At 36.2% G+C, this 26,236-nt stretch overlaps 3 protein-coding genes and 1 long non-coding RNA gene across 4 annotated transcripts in view; 1 reads left to right on the forward strand and 3 right to left on the reverse strand.

Annotated features, from left to right (window-relative positions):
* Positions 1-2,180: 2,180 nt before the first annotated feature.
* Positions 2,181-8,975, reverse strand: smpdl3a (sphingomyelin phosphodiesterase acid like 3A). Its single transcript, XM_079888800.1, has 8 exons — positions 8,841-8,975; positions 7,419-7,632; positions 7,105-7,249; positions 6,106-6,202; positions 4,489-4,652; positions 4,120-4,300; positions 3,858-3,982; positions 2,181-3,135 (listed from the first exon to the last, which is right to left on the reverse strand). Exons 1-8 carry the CDS (start codon positions 8,938-8,940, stop codon positions 2,821-2,823), a joined length of 1,341 nt encoding a protein of 446 aa, XP_079744926.1. The 5' UTR covers positions 8,941-8,975; the 3' UTR covers positions 2,181-2,820.
* Positions 8,976-9,058: 83 nt separating this feature from the next.
* fabp7b (fatty acid binding protein 7, brain, b) lies at positions 9,059-11,049 on the reverse strand. The gene is made up of 4 exons (XM_079888801.1): positions 10,899-11,049; positions 10,335-10,507; positions 10,117-10,218; positions 9,059-9,793 (listed from the first exon to the last, which is right to left on the reverse strand). The coding sequence occupies exons 1-4, from the start codon at positions 10,969-10,971 to the stop codon at positions 9,743-9,745; spliced, it is 399 nt and encodes a 132-aa protein (XP_079744927.1). The 5' UTR covers positions 10,972-11,049; the 3' UTR covers positions 9,059-9,742.
* A 497-nt stretch (positions 11,050-11,546) lies between these two features.
* The window catches only part of pkib (protein kinase (cAMP-dependent, catalytic) inhibitor beta), a 35,144-nt gene continuing 20,454 nt past the window's right edge, over positions 11,547-26,236 (reverse strand). The window contains exons 2-3 of the mRNA XM_079888524.1: positions 16,080-16,248; positions 11,547-12,569 (exon numbers count right to left, since the gene is read on the reverse strand). Coding sequence (XP_079744650.1) covers positions 12,487-12,569; positions 16,080-16,224 — 228 coding nt within the window. The 5' untranslated portion in view covers positions 16,225-16,248 and the 3' untranslated portion in view covers positions 11,547-12,486. The remainder of the gene's footprint in view (positions 12,570-16,079; positions 16,249-26,236) is intronic.
* LOC307168491 lies at positions 12,535-13,368 on the forward strand. The gene is made up of 2 exons (XR_013822943.1): positions 12,535-12,605; positions 13,241-13,368. It is a non-coding gene; the product is annotated as an uncharacterized lncRNA (long non-coding RNA).

The raw sequence follows: 26,236 nt of genomic DNA on the forward strand, positions 1-26,236 counted from the left end.
CTCTCCAGTATACACTCACCTAAAGGATTATTAGGAACACCTGTTCAATTTCTCATTAATGCAATTATCTAATCAACCAATCACATGGCAGTTGCTTCAATGCATTTAGGGGTGTGGTCCTGGTCAAGACAATCTCCTGAACTCCAAACTGAATGTCAGAATGGGAAAGAAAGGCGATTTAAGCAATTTTGAGCGTGGCATGGTTGTTGGTGCCAGACGGGCCGGTCTGAGTATTTCACAATCTGCTCAGTTACTGGGATTTTCACGCACAACCATTTCTAGGGTTTACAAAGAAAAGGGAAAAATGGTGTGAAAAGGGAAAAACATCCAGTATGCGGCAGTCCTGTGGGCGAAAATGCCTTGTTGATGCTAGAGGTCAGAGGAGAATGGGCCGACTGATTCAAGCTGATAGAAGAGCAACTTTGACTGAAATAACCACTCGTTACAACCGAGGTATGCAGCAAAGCATTTGTGAAGCCACAACACGCACAACCTTGAGGCGGATGGCCTACAACAGCAGAAGACCCCACCGGGTACCGCACGAGCTCACCAAAATTGGACAGTTGAAGACTGGAAAAATGTTGCCTGGTCTGATGAGTCTTGATTTCTGTTGAGACATTCAGATGGTAGAGTCAGAATTTGGCGTAAACAGAATGAGAACATGGATCCATCATGCCTTGTTACCACTGTGCAGGCTGGTGGTGGTGGTGTAATGGTGTGGGGGATGTTTTCTTGGCACACTTTATGCCCCTCAGTGCCAATTGGGCATCGTTTAAATGCCACGGCCTACCTGAGCATTGTTTCTGACCATGTCCATCCCTTTATGACCACCATGTACCCATCCTCTGATGGCTACTTCCAGCAGGATAATGCACCATGTCACAAAGCTCGAATCATTTCAAATTGGTTTCTTGAACATGACAATGAGTTCACTGTACTAAAATGGCCCCCACAGTCACCAGATCTCAACCCAATAGAGCATCTTTGGGATGTGGTGGAACGGGAGCTTCGTGCCCTGGATGTGCATCCCACAAATCTCCATCAACTGCAAGATGCTATCCTATCAATATGGGCCAACATTTCTAAAGAATGCTTTCAGCACATTGTTGAATCAATGCCACGTAGAATTAAGGCAGTTCTGAAGGCGAAAGGGGGTTAAACACAGTATTAGTATGGTGTTCCTAATAATCCTTTAGGTGAGTGTATTACCGTAATATTGTGCAACAAAACAAAAATACTAATTGGCTATGTGTATCAACCCCTTTACCAGTATTTGAAATACTCTCCAAACTATGCATCAACCCCATTACAACACCATAATATTTTCCCCAAAACAAACCAAACCTAGAATTTGAAATACTCTCTGTTCCAGGTTAACATCTTCTGCTAACCAATCCTCGAAGGGAGACAAAGCTCTCTGAGATTTATGTGCCTGTCAAACTCTGGCCCAACTCAGTACAGCCCTGTGTGGCCCGTGCTTAAAAAAATCCCATCCCTCCTTTAGTGCCGCCAGTGCAGCAGGGCAAATATTGACCCGTCCCCCTTACAGATGAGTCTCTGTGGGGAACTCTGAGGAACACGATTGGCAGACCACTGATGAACGCTGATTAGAGCATCTCAGTCAGTCGTTAAAACAGCCTGCCAGAGTCACCACGGCACCCCCTTTATCTCAGTGTCAACTTTCTGGCTCCACAAACCATTGTGAGTCATCAAAGGCAGTATAGCACTTGAATGCCAATGACCACATGAGGAGGGGGTCCAGACAAATGAACTAGAGAACATTTCATAAGACCCTCAGTGGAGGCAGTGAGCAGACAGTATCCCTGCGAGGGGTCTGAGTGTGTATGGGGCCTCTGAGTGGGGTGACTTGGACTGGATTTTACGCATGGTTTTCTTTTTAAAAATGTGACCATGTTTACAACTAGTGTGGTGTAGTAAAGATTGACTAGTTAGAGCTGGTACAAACTTTCAAAATAATGAAAGCAAAACTAAATTATTGTTGATGATTCCAGGATTAGAAAGACATGAAGCACTAAAACAATAAAAAGCTTGCAAAAGCCGTCATATTTTATTTATTTATTTTGTGCAAGGAAGACTGTGGCTACATTCAGCAACATAGAAGAGTGGTCCAATCAGATAAAATGATTTTTCCCTTTAATTTCTAGCAACATATTTTAAAAAAAAAAAACTGCAACTAAAAGCATTTTTATAAAAAGTCTATAGAAAATTATGCGAAATTATTTTGCAAATAAAGTATAAAATGCATTACAATCATTTTAAAAGAAATCATTTTTTTTAAAGTGCCTTAAAATCAGTATCAGGTTTCACAAGTAATTCTTAAAAACCATGTAATGTTTCACCCCAAAATAAATAAAAATATAAAAAAAAAATTGCTTAAAATTAAGCATTTAATCACCATAGTATTTGTTATACAGCCATTTTTGTTTCAATTATTATTAATTTACATATTCTTTTGCAATATTACAGCAAAGACACCATTACGAATAGTGGCATTTACCAATAATAATAATAAAATCATGGACACATTATGATACTGAGAATGTCTAGGGGGAAATGTGGTTAAATGGTCATGAATATAATGAAAATAAATGAAGGAAAAAAAAATCTTAATAGTGTTAAATTAGGCATCATTTTCTTATACGTAAATTTGGAGTTGCTACACCCCCAGTCTCCCCCTCTCTTTATGGTTTTCCTGAGGTTCATCCTTTTATTATTATTATTTAAATAAAAATGTTCCCTGATTTCTATTAATAAAAAAAGATTAAAACCCTTTTTCCACTCCAGAACTGTAACTTCAGCTCAATCTTTTGGTCTCCCGGCCCTCGCCATACACTGCAAGTAGGTCTCTCGATCCAAAAAGTGCACAGCACACACCTGAACCATTTTGCAAAAACTCTCACATGTGATGTTTAAGTTGTAGCTCACCATAAAATGGTTAAAATACTTCTCAAAGGCTTTGCTCTGTGGCTGCTCGAATCTAAGAGCAAGTTCATGCAAGTTGTGGGGCTGAATGTCTTCGATATCAAAAGCCTCAGTCATAACGTATTCCAGCTTCCACTCTGACCTTTTTTCCAGGTTTGCTTCTGTGAGATTTAAATAGAACTGCCAAATATCCTGTAGAAGAAAAAAAAAGAGAGAGTGATTATTACAAGAGATACAACAGAAGAGCCATGCTTTGAGCTGACACCTTGATTAAAACACAGCATGTAATTAGAACTGACACTACCATTAATCATTCAAAAACAGGACTTGCTCAAGGAAGAGACACATTGGTGGTGCAGGAATGACCTCACACAAAAAACATTTTCACATTTATTAGAATTAAGCCTATTTAGCTCTAAATAAATCAGAATATCAAAAGACACAAGTGCCTTGTCTAATATATGGAAGCTTTTTTTGCCTCAAAAAAAAAAAAAAAAGGTAATATCGTCTTTTTATCTCACAAATCTGACCTTTTTTTCTTGCAATTGCGAGTTTATATCTCACAATTCTGAGAAAAAAGTCAGAATTGCTAGCTATAAACTTGGAATTAAGAGAATATCTAAATTGCGATATCTAAACTTGCAAGAAAAAATTCAGAAATGTGATGTATAAACTCGCACTTGCGAGTTATCATTTTGTAGTTATCGTTCTTGGTGTGAACGGGCCTTTAAACTCTGAATTGCAAAAAAAAAAAAAAAAAAAGTTTTGTGAGATGCAATTACCTTTTTAATTGTTTTATTCCATGATGGAAGAAAGCTTCCATGCTAATAATTATAAGTATGTTCTAATAATTCTAAAGGCATGCTAAAAGTAAATAAATCAGTGCTTGAACTTGCTAGTAGGTGGAGACTTACCAGTAAACCATAGTTCTCAGGGTGGTACAGATACGCACGGAGGCCAGGATTGTTCGAAAATGGCTCCAATAGACTTCTGATAGGTGTAACAGCAGGTGTGACAAATATCGAGTTCACAGGTTTCCCTTGAAAAGATGCATTTATGGTATATAAACCAGTATGGTATATACTGTTTTATTTGAACTAAGTCAACAGTTTGGAACTAAAAAACAACTTTTGAATCTCTTATTTAAAATATGAATGTACTGCAGTGTTATGTTACCTTTGTGATCCAGCAGAACCATTATGCTGTCTCGATGAGTGTGACCGTAGAATTGACCCTCAACGACGTCACTGTAGTTGCGAAATATTTTGACCAGTTGTTCATTGTAGCTTTCTCGGATGGCTGTTGTATTTGCAGCATAGGGTAGGTAACCGATGGGGACGTGAGCAATTACATAGACCTCAGAGGAACAGATGACAGTGAAATTCAACTCAGCAGTCACTCACACACTGCTGATGTCACTTACATGGACATACCACTTTGCAACTCTTAATTTACAGCCTTATAACGAAATGGCCTCTTATGATCAGTGCAGCGGGCTCTTTCTAAAATTAAACTGTCTTGTAAAAGCAGACAGAATATACTCACCTTCTCCATGTTGTGTCTTGAGAGCTCAAGCGTTTCCTGCAGCCACTGGAACTGCCCAGCAGGATCAGACATATTTACAGTCACTTCATTAGGACTGTAGTACAGGTTTGTGTTGAGACTCACCAGACGTAGGCCAGGTTTGATCACAAGAGAGTAAAAGCCACCTTCATGCAAACAAGTAACATATTAAGAGTATTAGCTCACTATATTGTCACAGAGCTAAAGGCCACTGTTAGGCACCATGCATCACAGTAACATAGTGAAATATATATATTAGTGGTCTGAACTAAATACAGAAGAACTGCGGGTACGTCTCCAAGATGCTTGAAGAAACCTTCCCGCAAAGCTACAGTACTGTAAAAAGTACTGGCACTTGTGTTAAAATGCTGTAAAGTGTGAATGCTTTCAAAAATAAAATCATAAATTGAATTTATTTATGATTTAACTTTTATTATTCAAATCAATATATGGTGTAACGACCCTTTGCTTTTAAAACGGCTTTTGTCCAGGTACACTTGCGCATAGTTTTTCAGGTAGCTTTGCGGGAAGGTTTCTTCAAGCATCTCGGAGACGTTCCCGCAGTTCTTCTGGATTTAGTCTGTCTCAGTTTTTTCTGTTTCTTCATGTAATCACAGACGGACTCGATGATGGTGAGATCAGATCATCCTGGCTGTTGTCAGACTCCTTGTGCATACACAAATCTCACTGGATTATTACAATTAATGGCAAAAAGAATGTTTGGAAATGTAAACTGATATTTCCTACTGACACACTACAGCAAAAGATAGAAATAACTGACTTAAAACCATTATTTATTTATTTTTTTTGGGGGGGGGGGGGGGGGGGGGGGGTATTAACATGCCTAAGACTTTGGCACAGTAATGTGTGTGTGTATATATATATATATATATATATATATATATATATATATATATATATATATATATATATATACACACACACACACATATATATATTTAGGGATGCACCGATATTAACATTTTGGCCGATACCGATAACTGATAATTCTTTAAATTTGGAAGCCGATAACCGGTATATTGGCCGATAAATCTAAATCCACATTTTTTGATAATTTCTGAAAGCCTGATTACAAAAACAAAAGTCTCACCATTAAAAGCCATGACCCAAACACACAATTATAATGTTCTCATTATAATTTTATGCAGACTATATGACAGTGCTGGACATGTTGCACTGAACTGTATTTTCCTTTTTTGAAGTGATTCCAATCATATTTCAAGCAATTCAAAACCATGATGGTGAACAGTGCACATCTGAAGTGTCTCAGCTCAAGGAAATAATCCATTATTTATCAGCTTTAATATATCGGCCAAATTTTCTTATCGGGCCGATAACACCAAAAATGATCATATATCGGCGGATACCGATATGGTGGCCAATTTATCGTGCATCCCTATATATGTATTAGTGACAAAAACAGTGGCTAGATAAAAAAGGATTTTGCGTCACACTGTCATTTGCATCCAAGTATTTTAGCAAGGCTAAAAATTTGCATCGACCAATCAGCATCCAAATAATATAGTAATTTAAATGTTCTCATATGTTTTCATTCATGTCTTCCTTATCTGCAGTTACCTTTTAGCAAAGTTGCTACAGCAGCTGGGTTCAACCACGGAGACCAGAGTTTGGCTACAGCGTCGTAAATTGCATTTTCAGATGTTGGCAACTGATCCTAAAATGATTTAAAGCAATATTAGACACATACACAAAAAACTGCATAAAATATTTTAATATTCAAAATAGCATACTACACTGCACTTTTAGAGTAAAAAGGTTATATATTTAGAACCTTAAAAGGTTATGTCACATGATTCATATATAGAACCCTTTAAGGGTTCATTTTATAGATTTAGTTTCAATGAATGAATTTAGTTTTAATTCATTTTTAATTCAATTCATGTGAATTGAACAGCTCATAAGCATACTTAATCACTTGGGGGAAAAAACTGTTTAACATGAAAGTATTGTGCAATCATTTAAGACATTTCTCCTTTTTGAAAAAATTTAGTCAAGAACCCTAGGGTTCTATATAGAACACCATTAAACCTTTTTTTAAATATTTCAGCAGTATGCAGCAATCATACTGTGCCAAATTGAGCCGTACACGACAGAGTACGCAGTTTCAAATACTGATCCCACAATGCAATGCACTCACCATTTCTATTTTCATAAAGGAAGCAGAGGTAATATCAGTAACGAATCTGACATCTTTTTCTTGATTTATGTTTTCATCAAATTGTCCAAAGATAAGATGTTTTTACGTAAAATGTAATTAAAAATGCTCAACTGGATGCCACTCAATACCCCTTAATGAAGAGATATGGAAATGTTTGAATAGTTTTTTTTTGTTGCATAATTGTTTAAATGCATTTATATTTTAAAAATAGAAAACTTAAAAACATAACACAATAAATAAAATATAAACATATATATAAATACATTTTCTGTGTATGCTTTGCAGATATGCAAATATTCCATTCAAACGACCTAAAAATGTCTGCCCTTTATTTGACCCCAGAACTGTCGTCTTGGCTATAACTCCTAGAGCTCTAGTTGCCCTTGGATTTGAAATACCTGTGGCCAGTAGTCGTGGTTTCCCAGGGCAGGGTAAACTGGCAGCTCTGGGAAGAACTGACGTATGGTGTGAGTCATATTGGCAATAACATTGATCACTATATCAGTGGAAAGCTCTTCTTTTGGGACATGTGGAGGGCTGTCTCTGCAGTGAGGGGCACAACATTTAAATAAAAGTTAAGAAATATTGAAGACAAAAACCATGATGTGATCATTAGCTCCCAAATTCAATAATCCCCCACTTTCAAGTAGAACAAATTATACCAACTGATTACACAGAAAGCTGCGAGCCAAAAAATTAGTTTGCTTTATACCCTGTCCATATAATGAAGTCGGGCTGCAGGTCCACTTGTTTCATGTAACTGAACGCTGAGAGAATGAGCTGGTATGGAGAATCACACAGGAAATCTCCAAACACTCCTGGATCCAATGCAGGAACTCCCTTGGAGGAAAAACAAACTTTGGTGTGGTCTTCTGTGACATGGTAGGTTGGATCCAAGTGCAGGTCTGAGATATGCCAGAATTTAGCTGGAATTTAAAATGAGCAAGTTAAAAGCCATTTGACAAATATGCAAAATACTCCCCTTAAATACTGATGTGTCAAATATTTTGTCCCATTCTGGAGCTATTTCACCGCAAATCGGGCCAATGCTACTTTAAAAGAGCACTGCAATCAACTTGAAATCAAGTCTTATATCGACTTCCTCATTCAAATATTTCAAAACTAATCTTGTTAGTTTGTTTGTTTGGACCCAGTAGAAAGATACTATTGAACTCTTAGCCTACTCATTCATTTTATTTTTACCATTTTTGTTTTGTTAAGAAAAATGACTGTTTTCCAGCATAATAATACATAATTTTTGCTTAGGGACAACTGGACCACAACAAATCCACAAAATATTGAAAATAATAACATTAATTAAAACAATAAAAATAAATACATAGTCAACTTCATAGTCAAATCATATACATGTAATACACCATTTTAATAATCTTTGCAACTAAAAATTCTTTGTGTGTATATGTATGCACGTATCTCTCTCTCTCTCTCTATATATATATATATTATCTATCTATCTATCAATATGTGTGTGTGTGTGTTTAATAACATTTGAATTACATTTCAAACATGCCAGCAGCAATCTTGTTCACAATAATTGCTCATAAAATTGTGAAAAATCATTACATATCATCAGCCTAATTCAATATCCAAGTTAAATATCATCCTTAAGACATAATTGTCTTAACCACAGAAAATCTCATTTCAGCACGGCAATATGCTCTTCTTAATGTAATTTAATAAGTAATATGTTTCTTTCAGATGCATTTCCTCATAATTTAACTAACCTGATAAAAGGGTCATTTTAAAAAGTCTGTTTGATTTTAAAGTATATTCATGACACTCAATTGATTATTGCAAGATGTTCCATTTATTTGCACTAATATCAGTTCATGCAACATCATTGTCGTGTAGGCTACATACTAATATTCAAATGTTACAATTTATCAATACACGCACCTTGATAAGAGTATCAAAGTCCCAAACAGAACATACTGCAAACTAAATGCAAACATGGACAACAACAACAACAGCTAAATGTACAAGAATATGTTAAAAAAGTCTGTTAAAACCGCCAATAAAAGACCAGCCAATGCCAAAACATAATAAAGTGTGTGCGCGACAGAGCAAACTAATGAAGACAAGAAGAAGCACTGTAAGTCTCTGAAACACTTACATGCGCTCTGTAGGTGTCTGAAGACATTATTAACCGGCGCAGAAGAAACCTGCAGGTAAAACACATGACTAAACATGCATAATAGAACGAGTAAAGTCATTCCTGCGCGTCCCTGTTTATATTATTACACCCTCCTTGTGTAAACCATAGACTGTACACAAAAAAAAGGTGTAAACCAAAACAGGAAAAGCAATGGCTAGCTCTCACGTGACGCGTTGTTTGCGCAACCTTCTGGAGTCACGCGCACTGATTGGTCATCACTGATTGGACATCACCTTACTTTAGAATTTTGTGTTTTGAACTGCGGTACTTTTCTATATGGCTTCGCTGTCGAAGAGTAATTAGCTGGTGAAGTGTATTTGCTTATTGTAGGGTTTGCAAAATTTATCGTGAGTAGTAATGTTTGAAGCAGGTGTCATTACAAATGTCAGCAGACGGGAAGATTTTAAAAGAGCGGTTCATTCATAAATCCGTGAGATCACATGATGTTATGGAAATTCAAACCGGAAGTGCAGCGCTGAAAAGGGGATATATTTGCATAAACGTAAAAGGTAGCTTATAAAAACAGCAAATTGTTTTGTTCAACAGAAACTGTACATTGTAAAATTACAACCAGAACCTGATATTAGTAACGTTAGGCAACTGAATTCACTTTTTGTCAACCTACGTACATTAAACTCATGAATGAACACACAAGTCATCATTTTTGACTGGTTATTTATTAAATGATTCACACTGACTGAAAAGTATTTTTTAAAAATGATCAAAAATATTGGTAGTCCATTGTTTCATAGATAAGATTTGAAGGAACCAAGTGCAAGTTGTGCTTTCAGTGAAGCATCAAAGCACATCATGTCTGTTGCTGCCCAGTGAAGAAGAAAAAAACCTGATATTCCCAAAACTTATGCTTTTTCATAGGTGCGCACAGCCACCACGTCCCCAAAGGTGAGTTTCTGAAACAAAATTGAAATCAGCAAACAATAAAGTGCAAGTTATAAATGTCAAATGTTTGTATTTTCAGAATATAGCCTATTTAGTTTTGACTGTCTTACTGATTTGTTATTTTCTCTACCTGTTTGTAGGCTACTACCTTTATGTTGTTGTCTTATACTTGTTCTAACTTTGCACATTTGAGCTTGGAGAAACTTAATTTCGTTCTGCTGTACACAGTACAGTTGTTGTATGGTTGGAATGACAATAAAGCATGTTGAATAAATATCAGTTTATTGACCAAATATAAATATAGGCTACTGAATACTACTGTAAAGAGCCTTACCATCACCATCTTCCCGTCCTTGATCTCCCGGACAAAGGTGGTCTCTTTACTATCCCACTTCTGCACATGAACAAGCCGGTCTCCATCCATTACCACCGTGGACTGGTAAAAATAACACATTACTGCTTATTCATCTCAGACAGAAGCTCTGAAATGGGAATGCATTGTTCCCAGTTGTAACATTCCCCATTAAACCATGTTATGAAGCATAAACCTACTTTACAGTTTCGGTCATCTGCGGTGGTCTCATCAAACTCCTCACCCAGTGTGAATGAGATCTCAGTGTTCTTAAAGGTACTCTGTGTTTTTTGGACCACTTTATCCCCCTCTTTCGAGATGATGAGGGTCGGTTTAGTCACATTTCCAACTTGTCTTACTGCAAACCCAACACCTTAGAAAGAATCACATTCATTGAAATCTGCTCCCTAAACCCAGGGTTTTTAATAGGATGTGTCTGAAATTAAAACCACTTTGAGGTTTCATTTGTTAACATTACTAAGCTACACTAGTTAACATGAACTAACAATGAAACATGCTTCTACATTATTTTTAAATAGTAATGTTAATCTCAACATTGACTACTACATTTTTAACATCAAAAGTTGTATCTGCTGACATTAATGCACTGTGAATTAGATTAATAAATGCTGTTAAAATATATTGCTCATTGTTAGTTGCATTAACTAATGTTAACAAATGAGACCTTATTATATTGTTACCACTTACCACCATAATAAATACAAATAAAAATGATCAGAAATAATAATAATCATAAAACTTACCTAGAGCTTTCATATACTCATCAAAGTTCTCACTGTTGACCAGTTTCCATGTGCCACAGAATGCCTCTACCATTTTCAAAACTAAGCTTTTCTGATCAATAAGCAAACACTAAACTTTATATTAATGCTCTGTAGAATGTGTAGCTGCATTTTCTCTTTGCAAAGGACCTTAAATAGTTTTTTTTCAACTGCATGAAAATTATTAAACATGAGTGGGAGGAGTCAGCATTCCTATTGGCTATTAGTCAGTGAAACAAAACATTTGATTGACTGTTGAGTTTGTAAAAGTTTTTACAAAGTAAATAAATTTAGATTATATGCAATAATGATATTTTTGCTCTAAATTGTAAATACAGATTTAATTGTAAATAAATCTACAATGCTAGTTTGTAGAAAATCAAATCAAATGCTTTAACTCCATTAACAGCAACAAAACATGTAATATTGCACACATATATTAGATATTTCGGCTAGTTTATAAACCTAATTTGTTTTGAAATTATATTGTTTTTATCCCCAAAAAATAAAAATAAAATCTAATGGGAAATTTTTGAGCACACACATTATAAAAGATACCTATGGTGTCCTCTGCTGGTTACATAAATTACCACCTCTGGTCCACGGTCCAAAAAATGAAAACTACTAAAACTAAGCACGGGATTTATTGTAATTTTTAAACATAGCATAATGCCATTTTATATGTAGCTTACATCAGACAAAATAACACAAGATTTATGGGCAGGTAAAAAAATCAAATAAAATGCAATTCTCTGACAGAAGCATGATGAAAAGACAACAACATGTCTCCACAATCATATTTTTCCATTGCCATTGACAACAGTAATGAAATATCTGAGACAAGCACTTTAAGATGACGTCCAAATGACATGAACACAGATGTTTGCAGCGATACATCAGACAGCTAACAATCCAATTCCAGCTCACGCAGGGCAACACTGACAGCACACAAAGGAAGGCTTTTAAACAAAACTAGCAAATATAATGTACAATTCTCTATTTACAAGAAGAAAATATCATATTTCATGTTATTCAGCACTGTTTCTTATCCTCTGGCTAGAATGTTAACAATGCATAATCTTTACAATACAAAACACAGAAGATGTGGTGTTGTACAAGGACAGACAAATATTCTAAGATAAAAAAAACTTGACTTACGTCACCAAATGGAATGTTTTAACTTTTTTTGTGCAAAAAGAGACATTTTTGCCACTACATGTCATCCTTCAGTATGGAAAGTCTTATAACGAAACAAAATGTTCCTTTCATATGGGAAAGCAGGTCACGTCTTGTTTTCATAAGACACACAAAACAGCCGGTCATTAAGAAAATCATGACAGAGAGTCTTTGGGGGAAAAAAAGTCAAAGTCATTGAGGTGAAAATGACCAATCGTAGCTTCAGATGAGTTCCTCTTATAGGAATGAGCTGTTTTCTGCTGACCCATGCATGCCTGAATGCCAATCAAAGGTGGTCTTGATGTTGCATAGCACAGAGTGTAACAGTTGTTTGGTCAATGGGCCAAGAGTAGAGGCAGGTCACGTGTGAGTCTCTCATGTTGGTGTTGAGTTATTAGCCCTCTGTCTTTGTCTCCCCTGTGGTTTCTTTAGGTGGGTCGGCCGAGGATGAGCTCTCTCCGCCCTGTTCCCCATCATCTGTGCAAAGGCCAAAAATAATCTTTATTAAATGAGGTACATGAATTTGTTTTTAAGCATGTTCATCCAAAGCAATTCAAATGCAAGGAGCAACATTAGCAGTGCCACATTAAGCAAATTAATACAAGGAAAGTGGATGGGGATATATACTGTCAAGCTACAAAAAAAAAAAAAAAAAAAAAAAAAAAAATCCTCTGTTTCTCACGTAACATTACCTTATACATTGGAAGCATTTGGTATTTTCTTCCCTATTATAACGTAGTGAAATGGCTACTTGAACAAGATACAATGTAGGGTGGGACTTGATTTTGTCCATCAGGAATTGATTGGATGGTTGTGGTTTGCTATTGATAGATGATTTTTTTTTTAACTCCCATGGGACCAATTGAATTCTTTTAGGAGAGTATATTTACCCATATTCTTATATTTAGGATATGTATTTATTTATTATATTTAATGATAATATGTTATGTTTTTTGGTCTCCCTACATAATTTATCTTCGGAATACATAGTTGCAATAATGTTTTTGTCTTCTTAAGTGTAATTTTTGTTTTTGTCTTGTTTATGCTGCTGTAACGTCTAAATTTCCCCTTGTGGATAAAAAAGTTTTTATCTATCTATCTATTGCTGTGATGTCATGTGAGTGACAGGTTGTCTGGTCCTCTTGCAGCAAACAAGTCATCAGAGAAGAGATGAGATGTCGATGGAAGAGGGAGGGGAAGTAAGTTTTATTAAAAATTATGTGCACGGATAAATCATTTATAATAAACTCTGCAATATTCCGTTAAAAAAAAAGAATTGTCAATTTTGATTTCATGGTGACTTTAAGTAGACTCGAATTTCTGGCTATGTCAACTGATCACATGACACGCCAGAACCAATGGCATTTGACATAAGAGTCATCAAACCTGTGATTGCACATCTAATAGCATCATTTTATTTTTATTCAACACAAGCATCAATGAGATTTGAGAGCTTCGGTTGTGAAGAAAAATGAAGTTTCAGTCTGTTCCTCACATTAAGCATTCCATTTGGCTTTGGAATATAGTGCACGTTCTGCACAAGTCGTAAAAACCAGGGCTTTTCAAACATTTTTATGCCCCAGTCCCCTTGCTAAAGTCACCCTTTTAGACAATGAAAAGTAATAATATTATAAATGTTTAAATATTACCTGATTTTCAATTGTTGACTCTTTATCTCTGAAGAGAAACATAAAAAGTTGACTGTGGAATATTATGATTTCTGCTCAGTCTTTAGAAAGAAGAGACAGTAATAATGTCTTTTTTACTGTTAATTATAATTATTTTTATGAACCCATTGCACTCCCTTGTGGCTCACTTTTTGAATATAAACTCATTTTATGATAATTTGGTTTCTTTTTGGAGCTTGACAGTATTAATCACCATCCGATCTTTAAATAAGAGGAAGACCTCACCCTTTGAACTCGGCTGAAAAGGTCACAGCTCTAATGTTCTTTGTACTAAAATACAATTATAATAATCACCACTAGATGGCAGAGAAAGAAAGTCATTCAGGTTGGGAACAGCATGAGGGTGAGTAAATAATGAGGGGATTTTCTTTTTTCGGGTGAACTATCCCTCAAAGACGCTGACTTAGAAACAGTATTCTGTTTATTATTTAAAACAGGATAAATAATGTATGATTCATCACTCCTCTGCTGAAAATCTCCACGGTCATCACAAACAGCTCATGGAACATCATTTGTTTATGCCCTTGAGGCTTATGGGTAACACAGAGCAGATCAAAAGTGTTTGACTGCAGGCAGTTTTTGAAGCAGGTTCAGGCAGGTTCTAATCCTGCAAGAAGGCATTTTGAAATCATCTGATCAGAAACGTGTGCTTTGAATCAAGGTCATTGCCTAGGGCATTAAATTGTTGATATCACTCTCTCTCTTTTTTTAGTTTTTTGAAAATCACAGGTTTTCATCATGCAGCAACCACAGAAACAAAGGAATGACTTTCTGACAGCATCTGGTGGCATTCTAACATACAGCCGGCCCCGTGATGACAGCTCAATCAAGCAAAAGCACTTAAGTGTGTTTGTGATGACAGAGTGCTCCTTTCTCTGTTGAAAAGCACCTTTTAAAGAGAGGTGCTTTCGTCAATCACAGCTTAGTCTCGCACAGGAACGAAGCTAGACTCTGATAACATAATGGCCCATTTTATATATCAGAGGTGCAATGTATGGATTAAATTAGACTAGTTAACTTAAGCACTGAACTAGTTTTCAGCCCTGTTAATTATTAATCCCATTGCATAAGTTTGCTGTTTAATTACACTGCAGTATTTCATTCTGATTATGTCTTTTATGTACACCATTTCTTTCCTTTTCATTAAATCATTTTTAAATCCAACTTTTATTTCTTTATCCTTTTTCTTTGCATATTATGTTGTGAAATATTATTACAATATAAAATAAATGTTTTATATATATATATTATATATATTTTTTTTTATTATTATTTTTATTAAATTAATCTGATGGAAAAGTTGAATTTTCAGCATTATTACTTTAGTCTCACATGATAATATTATATGATATATGCTAATATGCTGACTTGCTGCTCAATAAATAATTCTTCCTCTCCTGCTTCAGTTGTGCTGCTATATTTTTGTGGAAACAGGATTTTCAGGATTCTTTGATGAATAGAAATCTCAAAAGAACAGTATTTATTTAAAATAGACATCTTATGTAACATTATGTCTTTAATGTTACTGTTGATCAATTGAATGCATCCTTTCTGAATAAAAATACTTATATAAAAATATTTAAAAAGTAATAGGCTACTTAAAATATTTAATACTTATTCTCTAGTCTAAATAACATAATAATTGAAGGAATGTTAAGGAATCTCTCACACACTTTTTGACATATTTTCTAATTGAAAGTCACTTGCCGAGTGATAAAGCTGTTGATATCAAGTGAATGCACCAATGAGTAAGAGTAGTCATATTTCATGAGCTAGGAGGGTTGTTTTCTTTACTTTTTATTCATTTGTATTGAATGCTTTTCATTATTTTTCCCATATTTTGCCTAGCCCTGTCCATTAATCTCAGTGTATATACCAAAAACATTTGTGTTTGTGAGACTAGCATTCTCGCAAAGACATATTTTTGATTATCAGCATATACATTGAGACTAATGGACATATAACTGTGGCGTGAAGAAGGGGCGGGGCCGAGAACCGTGGATCAGATCGAGTGAATGTTTATGAGCGACACATGCACGACACCGGCCTCGAGTCCCACAGTGGAGCTCTGGAAGGATAAAATGAGTGACGACAGTGGAAGACAAGAAAGGACCAGGCCTAAGACATTTATGTTGTGGTTTTATGCTTATATGCGACAGTCGTCCGTGAGGGGCTGCTGCTTACTTTCGTTTTGCTGTGATTAAACTTTGCCGGTTCCCGCCTCCTTCTTCCCTGAACTATGATTACAATAATAAGCCCAGTTGAAGAGAAAAAAACAATGCAGGACAACATACAGTACCTCCTACTGAAAGCTCGGCTAGTTTATCAGGTAGGTCAGCGGCTCCAGAACCAGCAGTGGAACCTAGAATATCTGGCAATGCATTCCGCCGGCCAGTCCTGCCCGTGGCTGCAAAGTCAGAGACGACAGGTTCCACATCAGTCATCTCTGGTGGTCTTCATAGCATCATCTGAAACAAACAAAATGAAATGCACTCGCTAAGTTACAGACATATGAGGGTTAAATTAGAGGATTGTTTAACAGTTCATTAGCAGTTCTACACTGTAAATAATAATAATAATAATTCATCTTATTAAGTTAATAAAATTAAAGATTAAGATTGAAGAGTGTTAGATTTAGCTTTTGTTCTACACAAACATATTAATTGGTAACTTGAAATATTAGGTAAGGTAACTCATACAATTTAAATTCCTTTTCAAATTCTTGTGATTAATAAAACAAAATATATTCCATAACCAGCTGGGTCACAATTAGAGTTTGACATTCTCTAATGAAAATGGAATGTTGCTTGCCAGTGAAAAAACTTGCTGCTATGATGCTAGGGTGTTATAGGTGGTTGCCAGGGTGTTGCTATGTGGTTGCTTATGTGCTCTGAGTGTTTTTTAGCCCGTTGCTATGCGGTTGCAAGGGTGTTCTGGGTGGTTACTAAAACACCTATAGGTGTTTACTAACTGACCCAAGTCAAAATAGCCCAATCCCAAGTTTTTATGATATTTTTATCCTTAGATAAACCTTGGGTTTCTTTCATCAAAGCATATCAAATTATTTTTATTATTTTTTTAATATCTTAAACTTTGAAAAATCCCAAACTAAACATCACTAATTAATATTCATATAAACTAATTAATATCCATATAGTGATAGTAAGGCATGAATCAGCATAATTGTTGGCAATGACAATAGCCCTAAGAGAAAATGATGATATTGTACCTGTTCACTATCATCGCTGTCTCTGATCAGTCAAGAGGACAAAAAGAGCAGCAGTATCAAAATTAGTGGAGCTTGTTCTCCACTGCATCTCTAATGAGACTGTTCTTCTCTCCAGGGAGTGACTGAACCGAGTCGCTGACTATTCCTTTTCTCCCCACACACTGTCTACAGTACCTTCAGCTGCATTACAACATCCCTTATAATTTCCTCATTGCATTGTCACTAAAAGCCCTATTGGGGCATTTTTCACATTTACCTTTCTCTATTCCTCATTCAGTCAACCACACTGTCAACCACATGCAAGATGGAGTAGCTTTGAGGAATTTGTCCAGAATCCCTCCTGTGTCAAGGAGGATTGCAAATAACATTCATTGTGCTGGCAGTACAAGACAGAGTTTCCAAACCATTTGGCAATGCCTTCAGTTAAGTGATTGTTTAGTCTGAGCATCGTTAAATCAGACCTGACTGTACATGTAGCCTGAGGGGAAAATTCACTATTAGAAAAGGCAGATGGGAATGTGGGAAAACAGACTGACTGATAAACTGCACGGTCAGCCCAATCAAATGACCTTTCATTCTCATCCTAAAAAAAAAAAACAGATGGCTTTGCTTATCAGATTAAATATAAGATTTAACAGTGATAATATCTGGGTCAGTTTCTATGCAGTCTAATACTGTATCAATTAGTGATTATGTGAGCAAAATCCTGATAACTAATCGATATCTTTATAAATGAAAAAATGATTTCTCCACAACTGAGAGTATTTTTATGTTTTAAGAAAAATCCATATCCTGCCCGGTTGAAACCATTATTTCAAATTAGATGGCGCCACTGCAGCTTAATCATAAACATTTCCAATCGATTTCCATCCCTGCCTCACTGGTGCTAAATGTAATGGAATCAAAACATCACTTTTCCTAATGAGAGCTATTTAGCTGGATTTAAGATGGATTTTCTTTACATATTCAATCTGGCCAGCAGAGGGCATGCATTGCATCAATGTAAACTGAGATTTCACATGAAGGAGGCTAAAAAATAGCCCTGTTTTATTGTATAGATTCAAAGATATTCTATAAAATCAGTGATAAACTACCATGGCTTTTCTTGCACCCTTAAAGTGTAATGCCAATGCAAAATCCCCATAGATGACTGAACCAAGTGTATTTTAAATGCAACTTCAAAAAGTTTTTTTATTTTTTTATTAATCAATGTTATTTTTGCATTTATAATATTCATATTTTGAATGAACTGGCTTTTTTTTGAATATTTTTTATATTTTGTTTATCTTAAATTATTTTTTAATTATCTTGAAATTGTTTTTCATCTAATATTTATATTTTATTTTAGCTTTATCTTTTATTACTTTTTAAAAATTATTAGAAAGTATTATTAGAAACTCTTCCTTCCCAATCACCCTACTACCTGTCCGCTTGATCCTATCCCTGCTCATCTCCTTCAGGCCATTTCTTCTTCAGTTGTACCTGCACTCACTCCTCTTCACACTAGTACATTTACCACAGCATTTACGCAGGCTCAGATAACCCCACTGCTTATGAAACCCACTCTAAATCCAGCACTTTAGAAAATTACAGACCGTTATTTCTTCTTCCATTCATTGCAAAGACACTTGAGCGAGCTTTGTTCAACCAACTCTACACCTTTCTCATACAGAACAACCTCCTGGACAACAACCAGTCTGGCTTCAAAAGCGGCCACTCAACTGAGACTGCCCTGCTCTTGGTTACTGAAGCCCTGAGACTGGATCTTGTTGGATCTGTCTTCTGCTTTTGACACAGTTAACCACCAGATCCTCCTTTCAACCCATGACAAAGGGCATCTCAGGAACTTGAAGGGGGTGGATTGGAATCCACTGCTGCTTCAATGTGTATGTAGAGTGATTATAATCAAGGTATTAATCAATATTTTTCCTTCTAAATATCAAATGAGTTGAATGACTTCTCTGGAGATTTTACTTTGTTATAGAAGTTACCAGTGTGATTACTGAAATGTTCTTTTCATGTATTCTTTAATGTCTATATTTGATATTTGAATGCAGTAACAGTGCTTGCCTATTTATCCCGGCTTCCAGAAATGAAATGGGGACATGTTTTGTGTTTGAGAAAGGTCTTCAACGTGTTAAAACATATAGGGGTCATTGAAGTCTATAGTCTAAGGGACCATTTCTCAGTTAAAGCCTATATTTTCCATTTAGACTAAAATCCTAAAGTCCTATCCTGAGAGAAAGAACTTGTTATCTTGATGTTCTGAGACGAGACTCCTGTTTATAGTTAGAGCCAGGCCAAATCCAACCTTGGAAAAGATGTGTGTCGGTGTGTGTGTTAGTCTTCTTGCTTACAGGTTAAGGAACCACTGGCATTGTTGGAGATTGACTGAGTTGTTGTTCGAGACATGCTGGCACCCAGCAACCCAAATCTGTGACCTGGAAGGTCACGACGTGCCTGACTTCAGGGTCCGAGTGTCAGCTGCATAATCGATGGAGATATGCTTCAGTCTATCTGTATATGTGTGGAAAATTACTATGTTTATCTATTTCTTAGCCAATGAGAATCATTCAACCTGCAAGCAATGACATAGCTTAGACCTTGGAAATGGTATAACTGCTGTGATCTTTGTAACTGTAAGCGGGGCGGCCTACGAACTCCTGTGTGAGTCTTGAAGCTGACTTCTGCTGATGAAACTGCAAACTATCTTCAGTAAAACTTTTCTTCAATTTTTTATAATTCTGACTCCGGGTCTTCTTTCAAACATCTGGTCCTTGGGTCCTAAACTGTTAACCCCTAACAAACTGCACTCCAGTGGTTCAGGTCTTACCTCTCAGGTAGGTCCTTCAGCGTGAGCTGTCTAAGCGGTGAGCTGTCTAAGTAGCAACATCTTGCTATGGGGTGCCTCAGGGCTCAGTGCTTGGACCACTTCTCTTCTCCATCTACATGTCATCAATGGGATCTGTCATTCGGAAACATTTGTTTTTCCTATCACTGCTATGCTGATGACACACAACTCTACCTTTCATTCCAAAAAGATGATCCGACGGTAGCTGCTCGCATCTCAGCCTGCCTGACAGACATTTCTGGCAGGATAAAGGACCACCACCTTCAACTCAACCATGCAAAGACAGAACTTGTGGTCTCGGCCAACCCAACACTTCATTACAACCTCTCCATTCGACTAGGTTCGTTAACCATAACTCCTCCCAGGACAGCCAAGAACCTTGGAGTTGTGATTGATGATCAGTTAAGCTTCACAGACCCTATTGCTACAACCTGCAGATTTCCCTTATACCACATTAGGAAGATTAGACCCTTTCTATCAGAGCATGCTACACAACTCCTTGTCCAAGCTCTTGCTCTATCCAGACTGGACTATTGAGATGCTCTCTCGGCAGGCCTTCCAGCATGTACTGTCAAACCTCTGCAACTGATCCGGAATGTGGCAGCGTCTTTAACGAGCCAAAGAGAGCACACGTCAAACCCGCTCGCATCAAATTCAAGGCTCTGATGTTTGCACCACTATACCTAAACTCACTACTTAAGACTTACGTACGGTATGCACCCTCCAGAAGCTTGTGTTCTGCAAGTTAACGGTGCCTTGTGGTGCCATCCCAAAGAGACACAAAATCACTCTCACAGACCTTTTGCTTGTCTGATCCCTGCTGTTAGAATGACCTGCCTAACTCAATCAAAGCAGAGTCTTATGGAAATTTCCAAAAAACGGCTGAAGACAGCAAGAAGAATCTTTTTCGTCAACACTTGACCAGTTAACATTAGCACTTACTTGTTCTATTCGGTTCTATTCTACTCTGTTTCTCTATTAATTTAATAAAAAAAAATTAAAAAAACCTTGCTACGTGCACTTTGCTAGTCTAATAGGGACTTGACACAACACTTATACTGTTGCCCTCTTGTTGATTTAATTGCTTCTATTGTTCTCATTCGTAAGTCGTTTTGGACAAAAGCATCTGCACAATGATTAAATGTACATTTACATATCATTTAGCAGACACTTTTATCCAAAGCGACTTACAAATGAGGAGAACAATAGAAGCAATCAAACCAACAATAGGGCAACAATATGCAAGTGCCGTGACCAGAGTGTTAGTATTAATGGGTCATGTGTTGCTTAAAAAAAATGCGTTTTCAGCTAATGTAAATGTTTTTAATAGTTTTAGTTAATGATAACAACACGGAAGCACAATTATATTTAATAATAAAATAAATAAAAAGTGTGGCAGAAATCACACATTCATGTCTAAATTTGGTCAGTTGAATTGAGTGTCATGTCACCTTTTTCTTTGGGGAACAGAATGGATTTTCAAAATGTCAAAGCTGCTCTGATCACTCACAATCATGTTTTACTGCAATCTTGCTTGATTTATTAACATATATACACATCAGTTCAGAATTGGAACCTGAAGCATCTTGCACACAAAATAAAACCTCTAGACCAACACATCATGTACTTCTGGATAGAACTACTATGATGTTAAAACTGTTTTCTCCTTTAGTCATGTCTTGTCTTGTCAAGGGCACCATGTGTGCCAGGTCTGCACTGGTGCCCTCTCAAAAATGAATGTGCGCATGACGCCTCTGCATTCTGCCATGATAAATAAATGTAACATCGATCAAACTGTATCTTTTCAGCTTCTTCATTTTTTCATCCGTTCTGTCTCTGAGAGTGAAGATCCAGGATGATTAGCGAGAACAAATTTTGCAAAACTATAGCCTACACTCTTTCTTTTTAAATCTTAACACAGCTCCTTAAACAGGGACTGACCACTTCTAATGTCTATTTCTTGTTTTGTTTTTTTGTTACTCTTACAAACTCAAGCTAATTGATATAATCTTACAACAGTAAGATTGAAATATGAAGAATGACTTTTGAAATGGTAAATTAATGGTTATATGCTTCTCGGTCAGTATGGTAAAGCCTTTGCTGAAGGCCAAATAATGAAGAAAACATTGCTTGGAAATGTGACAGATTTGCATGCTTCAGTGCGAATTGTTTGGTCGGATCTTGATGCAGAGAGATATGTGGGACACCAAAACATCAGAGACATCTGCTGCCACTGCATCAGCTCAATGTTACTGAACAGCATATCAAAATAAATATAAATTAGTGCTAAATTAAAAGAAATCGATTAAAACTGACATCAACATGAAAGGACGATAACCAACGATACGATATAGTTCTAAATATAAAAGAATAGTCCACACCACTATAATGGCACAGAGAAACAATATCACTTTCACAATGATTTTTTCCAGCTGATGAATGGTAAAAACATTGACAGCCAATAAATAATCTGTCCTGCTTTCAGAGCTCGAGCCTTTAAAGCGGCAGATGACAAAACTGCAGCGCGCCATTAAAATAAACAGAACGATAGCTATCTTTATCTGGGGTGCGTTTCCCAAAGCCAACTGGTCACAAGTTCCGTCGTTACCAATAGAGTTCAATGTAAATTGCGATTATAGTTGGCAAATTATGCTTTTTGGAAATGCACCCCTGTATAGTTATAGTTGTTGGTGTGAATGGGCCTTAAAGGCACACTATGGAAGATTTGTACCTTAATATAACAGCTTTGAAATCATTTTGATGGAAAACGAACTCGTAGTTGGGAACGAACTCGTAGCAAAACCAGCAATGCAAGTTTGAGAGGTGGTGCCCTGACAAATCTCGCGAGAATCACGACATGCTTTACGGCACGACATCACATACATCAACAACATATGAAGCAGCCTCTATGGAAGACACTAGCACGCATTTCAGACGTGAATCATGGCGGAGTCGACGAAGAAAACGAAGGAAGCGCGGTCAGAAAAGTGCAGAGATGGCTCTGCGTGAGTGGTATTTACGACAGTAACGTTAAATACAAGTATTCCACCGCGACTATAGGGGTCGCTGTTTGAGAAAACCGGAAACTGCATAGTGTGCTTTTAACCCTATATTTTAATTTTTAAAAAGTCCTGCTCAAAAAAAAAAATCCCCTTTTTTTATCATTTTTTTATTTGGTTATATGATCTTACACTGAAAAAAATGTTATGTTGAATTTACTTAAATGTTATTACGTCAAGGGGTTGCACGAAATAAATTTATCTAAATCCAGATATATTTTTTAAGTTGAGTGTACTTATATTTTGTAAATTGGTTGTACTTATATTTTATAAGTAATTTCAGATTAATAATATTCATAATTTTAGCTAAACTATTTTAAGTTGAATTTACTACATTTTTTCAAGAATCAGCCTGTGAATCTCAACAATGGTGACAATTATAAAGCATGTTGCATTGCATTCTGGGTGCCACCAATCAAAACTCATTCATGGCTCCCATCATGCATTGCTGCATGAATAAATAATGAGCTTATGTTCAGAGGTGATCGGTTTCAGTGTTTCAGGTCAAATGATTGTGAAATAATGATTATGTTAAAACACAACCAACACCATCAGATCACCTTTTCTATTTGTTCAGCTGGCTGTTATAACTCAGGTACAGCAGCCAAACAAAATCTAAAGTTAACGGTTTCAGGGTAAAGAGCCCAACTAAAACACACACTGATCCCCATGATGGTAACTTAAAATTACGGTTGTAACATTACAGTTTTCTCCTTCAGTGATTCTGCTTGTTAACATCAGGTGTCTTCAATGTTGGCAATACAAAATAAAGAGTTCTTAATTCATCTTTGACGTCTGTCTGTTATTCAGATATTTTTGTTTAAAAATGGTTAAATGGTTAACTTTTAAGGAATTAATTTTATTAATTATTACTCAATTCTAATGTGTTAAATTTAATTAATAATATTGCTTGTAATCTGCACAATTTTATTGAGTAGATATAGCGTATTCATTTTACAGTGTATATGGAAATTAAATTAAACTTATTTTTTTCTAATTACTTTTAATTAGGGTTGGGTATCGGTTGGGTTTTATCCGATACCAGTACCTACTCGGTATTTTTCAAACGGTTCCGGTGCTTAAACGGTTCTTGAAACGGTACTTAAGAAAACTAAACTGCACACACTTTATCAAAAAAATAATACCTCTGTGTGTGTGTGTGTGTGTGTGTGTGTGTGTGTGTGTGTGTGTGTGTGTGTGTGTGTGTGTGTGTGTGATTTTCTGAAAAAGATTTTCTGATTAAATGAAAAATTGTGCCCTTTAAAAGGCTACTGATGTAGCACAAAACACTTGAGTTAAGATCAAAATTTTGTCTTCTCATATTATGACTTTTACAGAACAGAGAAATATCTGACACTGAGCAGAAATATTTAACACACACAGTATAGCCTCATATAAATATACTTGATATTGATATACTTCATACTGATATACTTCATACTTGATATGCAAGATTTGCAGTTGGCATTAAAATACTAGACTTACCCGAAGAGGAACACTGGCAGCTGAACTTGAACTTTAGTCAAGCGTGTCAGAGGTTTTGGGTTCTATAATCCGCATTTGTAGTTTTTTTTTTTTTTTTATTTTTTTTTTTATTAAACCGATTATGCTCATCAGTGGTTGTATATCAAGCAGGGACACTTTGTGTCCATTATATTTTGAGATTTCACCAGAACGAATAGATAGGTTATGAGGCGCCATCTAGGGCTTAAATCAAACTTCATTCACGCACATATGAAACCCTTGTATACACGTATACTAGTCACACATACATGTATACTGCTGAATGCTCAAAATAATATATATGATATGCACAACTTCTAAAGTCGCTCACGCACACACACGCAAACTCTACACACACTAGACGCGCGGAACTCTCCGCGCACATACTCATCTGAGACGCGAGCACACACACACACACACACACACACACTCACACAAACTCTCCGCGCACATACTCATCTGAGACGCGAGCACACACACACAAACTCTCCGCGCACATAATCATATAGACGGCGCCTCATAAATAGATCGATCTCCGCAACGTATTGAAGCGCGCGTCCGAGTGAAGTGCGGTGTGCGCGAGCCACGAGAAAACACTGTATCCGAGCCACTGATCGCAGCGGCAACGAGCACTTTGATCACTTGATTTAAAAAAACACATTTCAGCGCTAGATCGTCTCTTATTTAACAAACGAACTAAATGAATGCTTTGCTGGTTAACTGGAGATGTTTTATTATTGGATCATTCGTGCTGCGAGATGTTTTATAGGGGGCGGAAAAAAAACGTCAGGCACCGAAATCAGGCACCGAAAGTTTCGTTCTTATTCGGTCTGGTTACTACCGTTTACGTCGGAACCGGTTCCCTATTGGAACCGGGTTTCGGTACCCAACCCTACTTTTAATTGAATGAAATTAACTTGTTTTAAACAAGGGCAGTGAATTTGAAAATTAATAGTAAAAAATAAGTAGGATTAAATAACACATTATAATCAGTGAAATTAACCAGATAAAAACATGTAACATTTACAAGGGGTCAGAATCATTTTTTTCAGTGTACCTTGTACAAGCATGCTTAAAACAAGATTTACTTGAGAAGCAAAATAGCATATGATTTCACATGAAGACTTTAAGAGTTTATTTTTCTTATTCTATAAGCAAATTTCTTGTTAGGTTTAGTTTTTGTAACGTGTATGCTATATTTTGGTTTAGTTTCATTTTATTTTGGTTTCATTTTTTGTCAATTTCTGTCTGTTCCCATTTGCCTGTTCATAATTAGTTCCCCTAGTTACTCATTCTCGCTCTAGTTTGTTACTCGTTTATTCTTGGTTGCTTCTTGTATTTAAGTTCCTGTGTTTCAGTTCTTGATGTTGGTTCTCATTAACGTTAGTATCAAGTTTCCTATGTTCTGCGTATTCTGAATAAGGACTATTTGAGTATATGTCCTTCGTCATGCTATTTGACCAGCATTAATGAGACAGGTTTACCCTATTACAACAAAAATCTATAAAACTATGTCTGTATAACTATTAACAAATTGTGGTAAGAAAAAAAACAAAACTTATTAGTTAATTTAATTGCTTTAAGAATGCTCAGCTAATTTTTTTTACTGGAAGACAGGACAAAAATTCCCCATCAAGACCTCTTGTCTTATTCTATTAACAAATGTCTTGTTCCTACTTAAAATAAAATAAAAATTATAGTGGAAAAAATGACAAAAATAATTGTTATCCCAAAGACGGGGGTAAACATTCCTGTTTCGGCTGATGCCACCAAGCCCTCTTATTTTTTCCCATGCCTCCCCTCCAACAACCTGC

Source organism: Squalius cephalus (genome assembly GCF_949319135.1).
Source record: "Squalius cephalus genome assembly, chromosome: 12".
In the NCBI taxonomy this organism is placed as follows: domain Eukaryota; kingdom Metazoa; phylum Chordata; class Actinopteri; order Cypriniformes; family Leuciscidae; genus Squalius; species Squalius cephalus.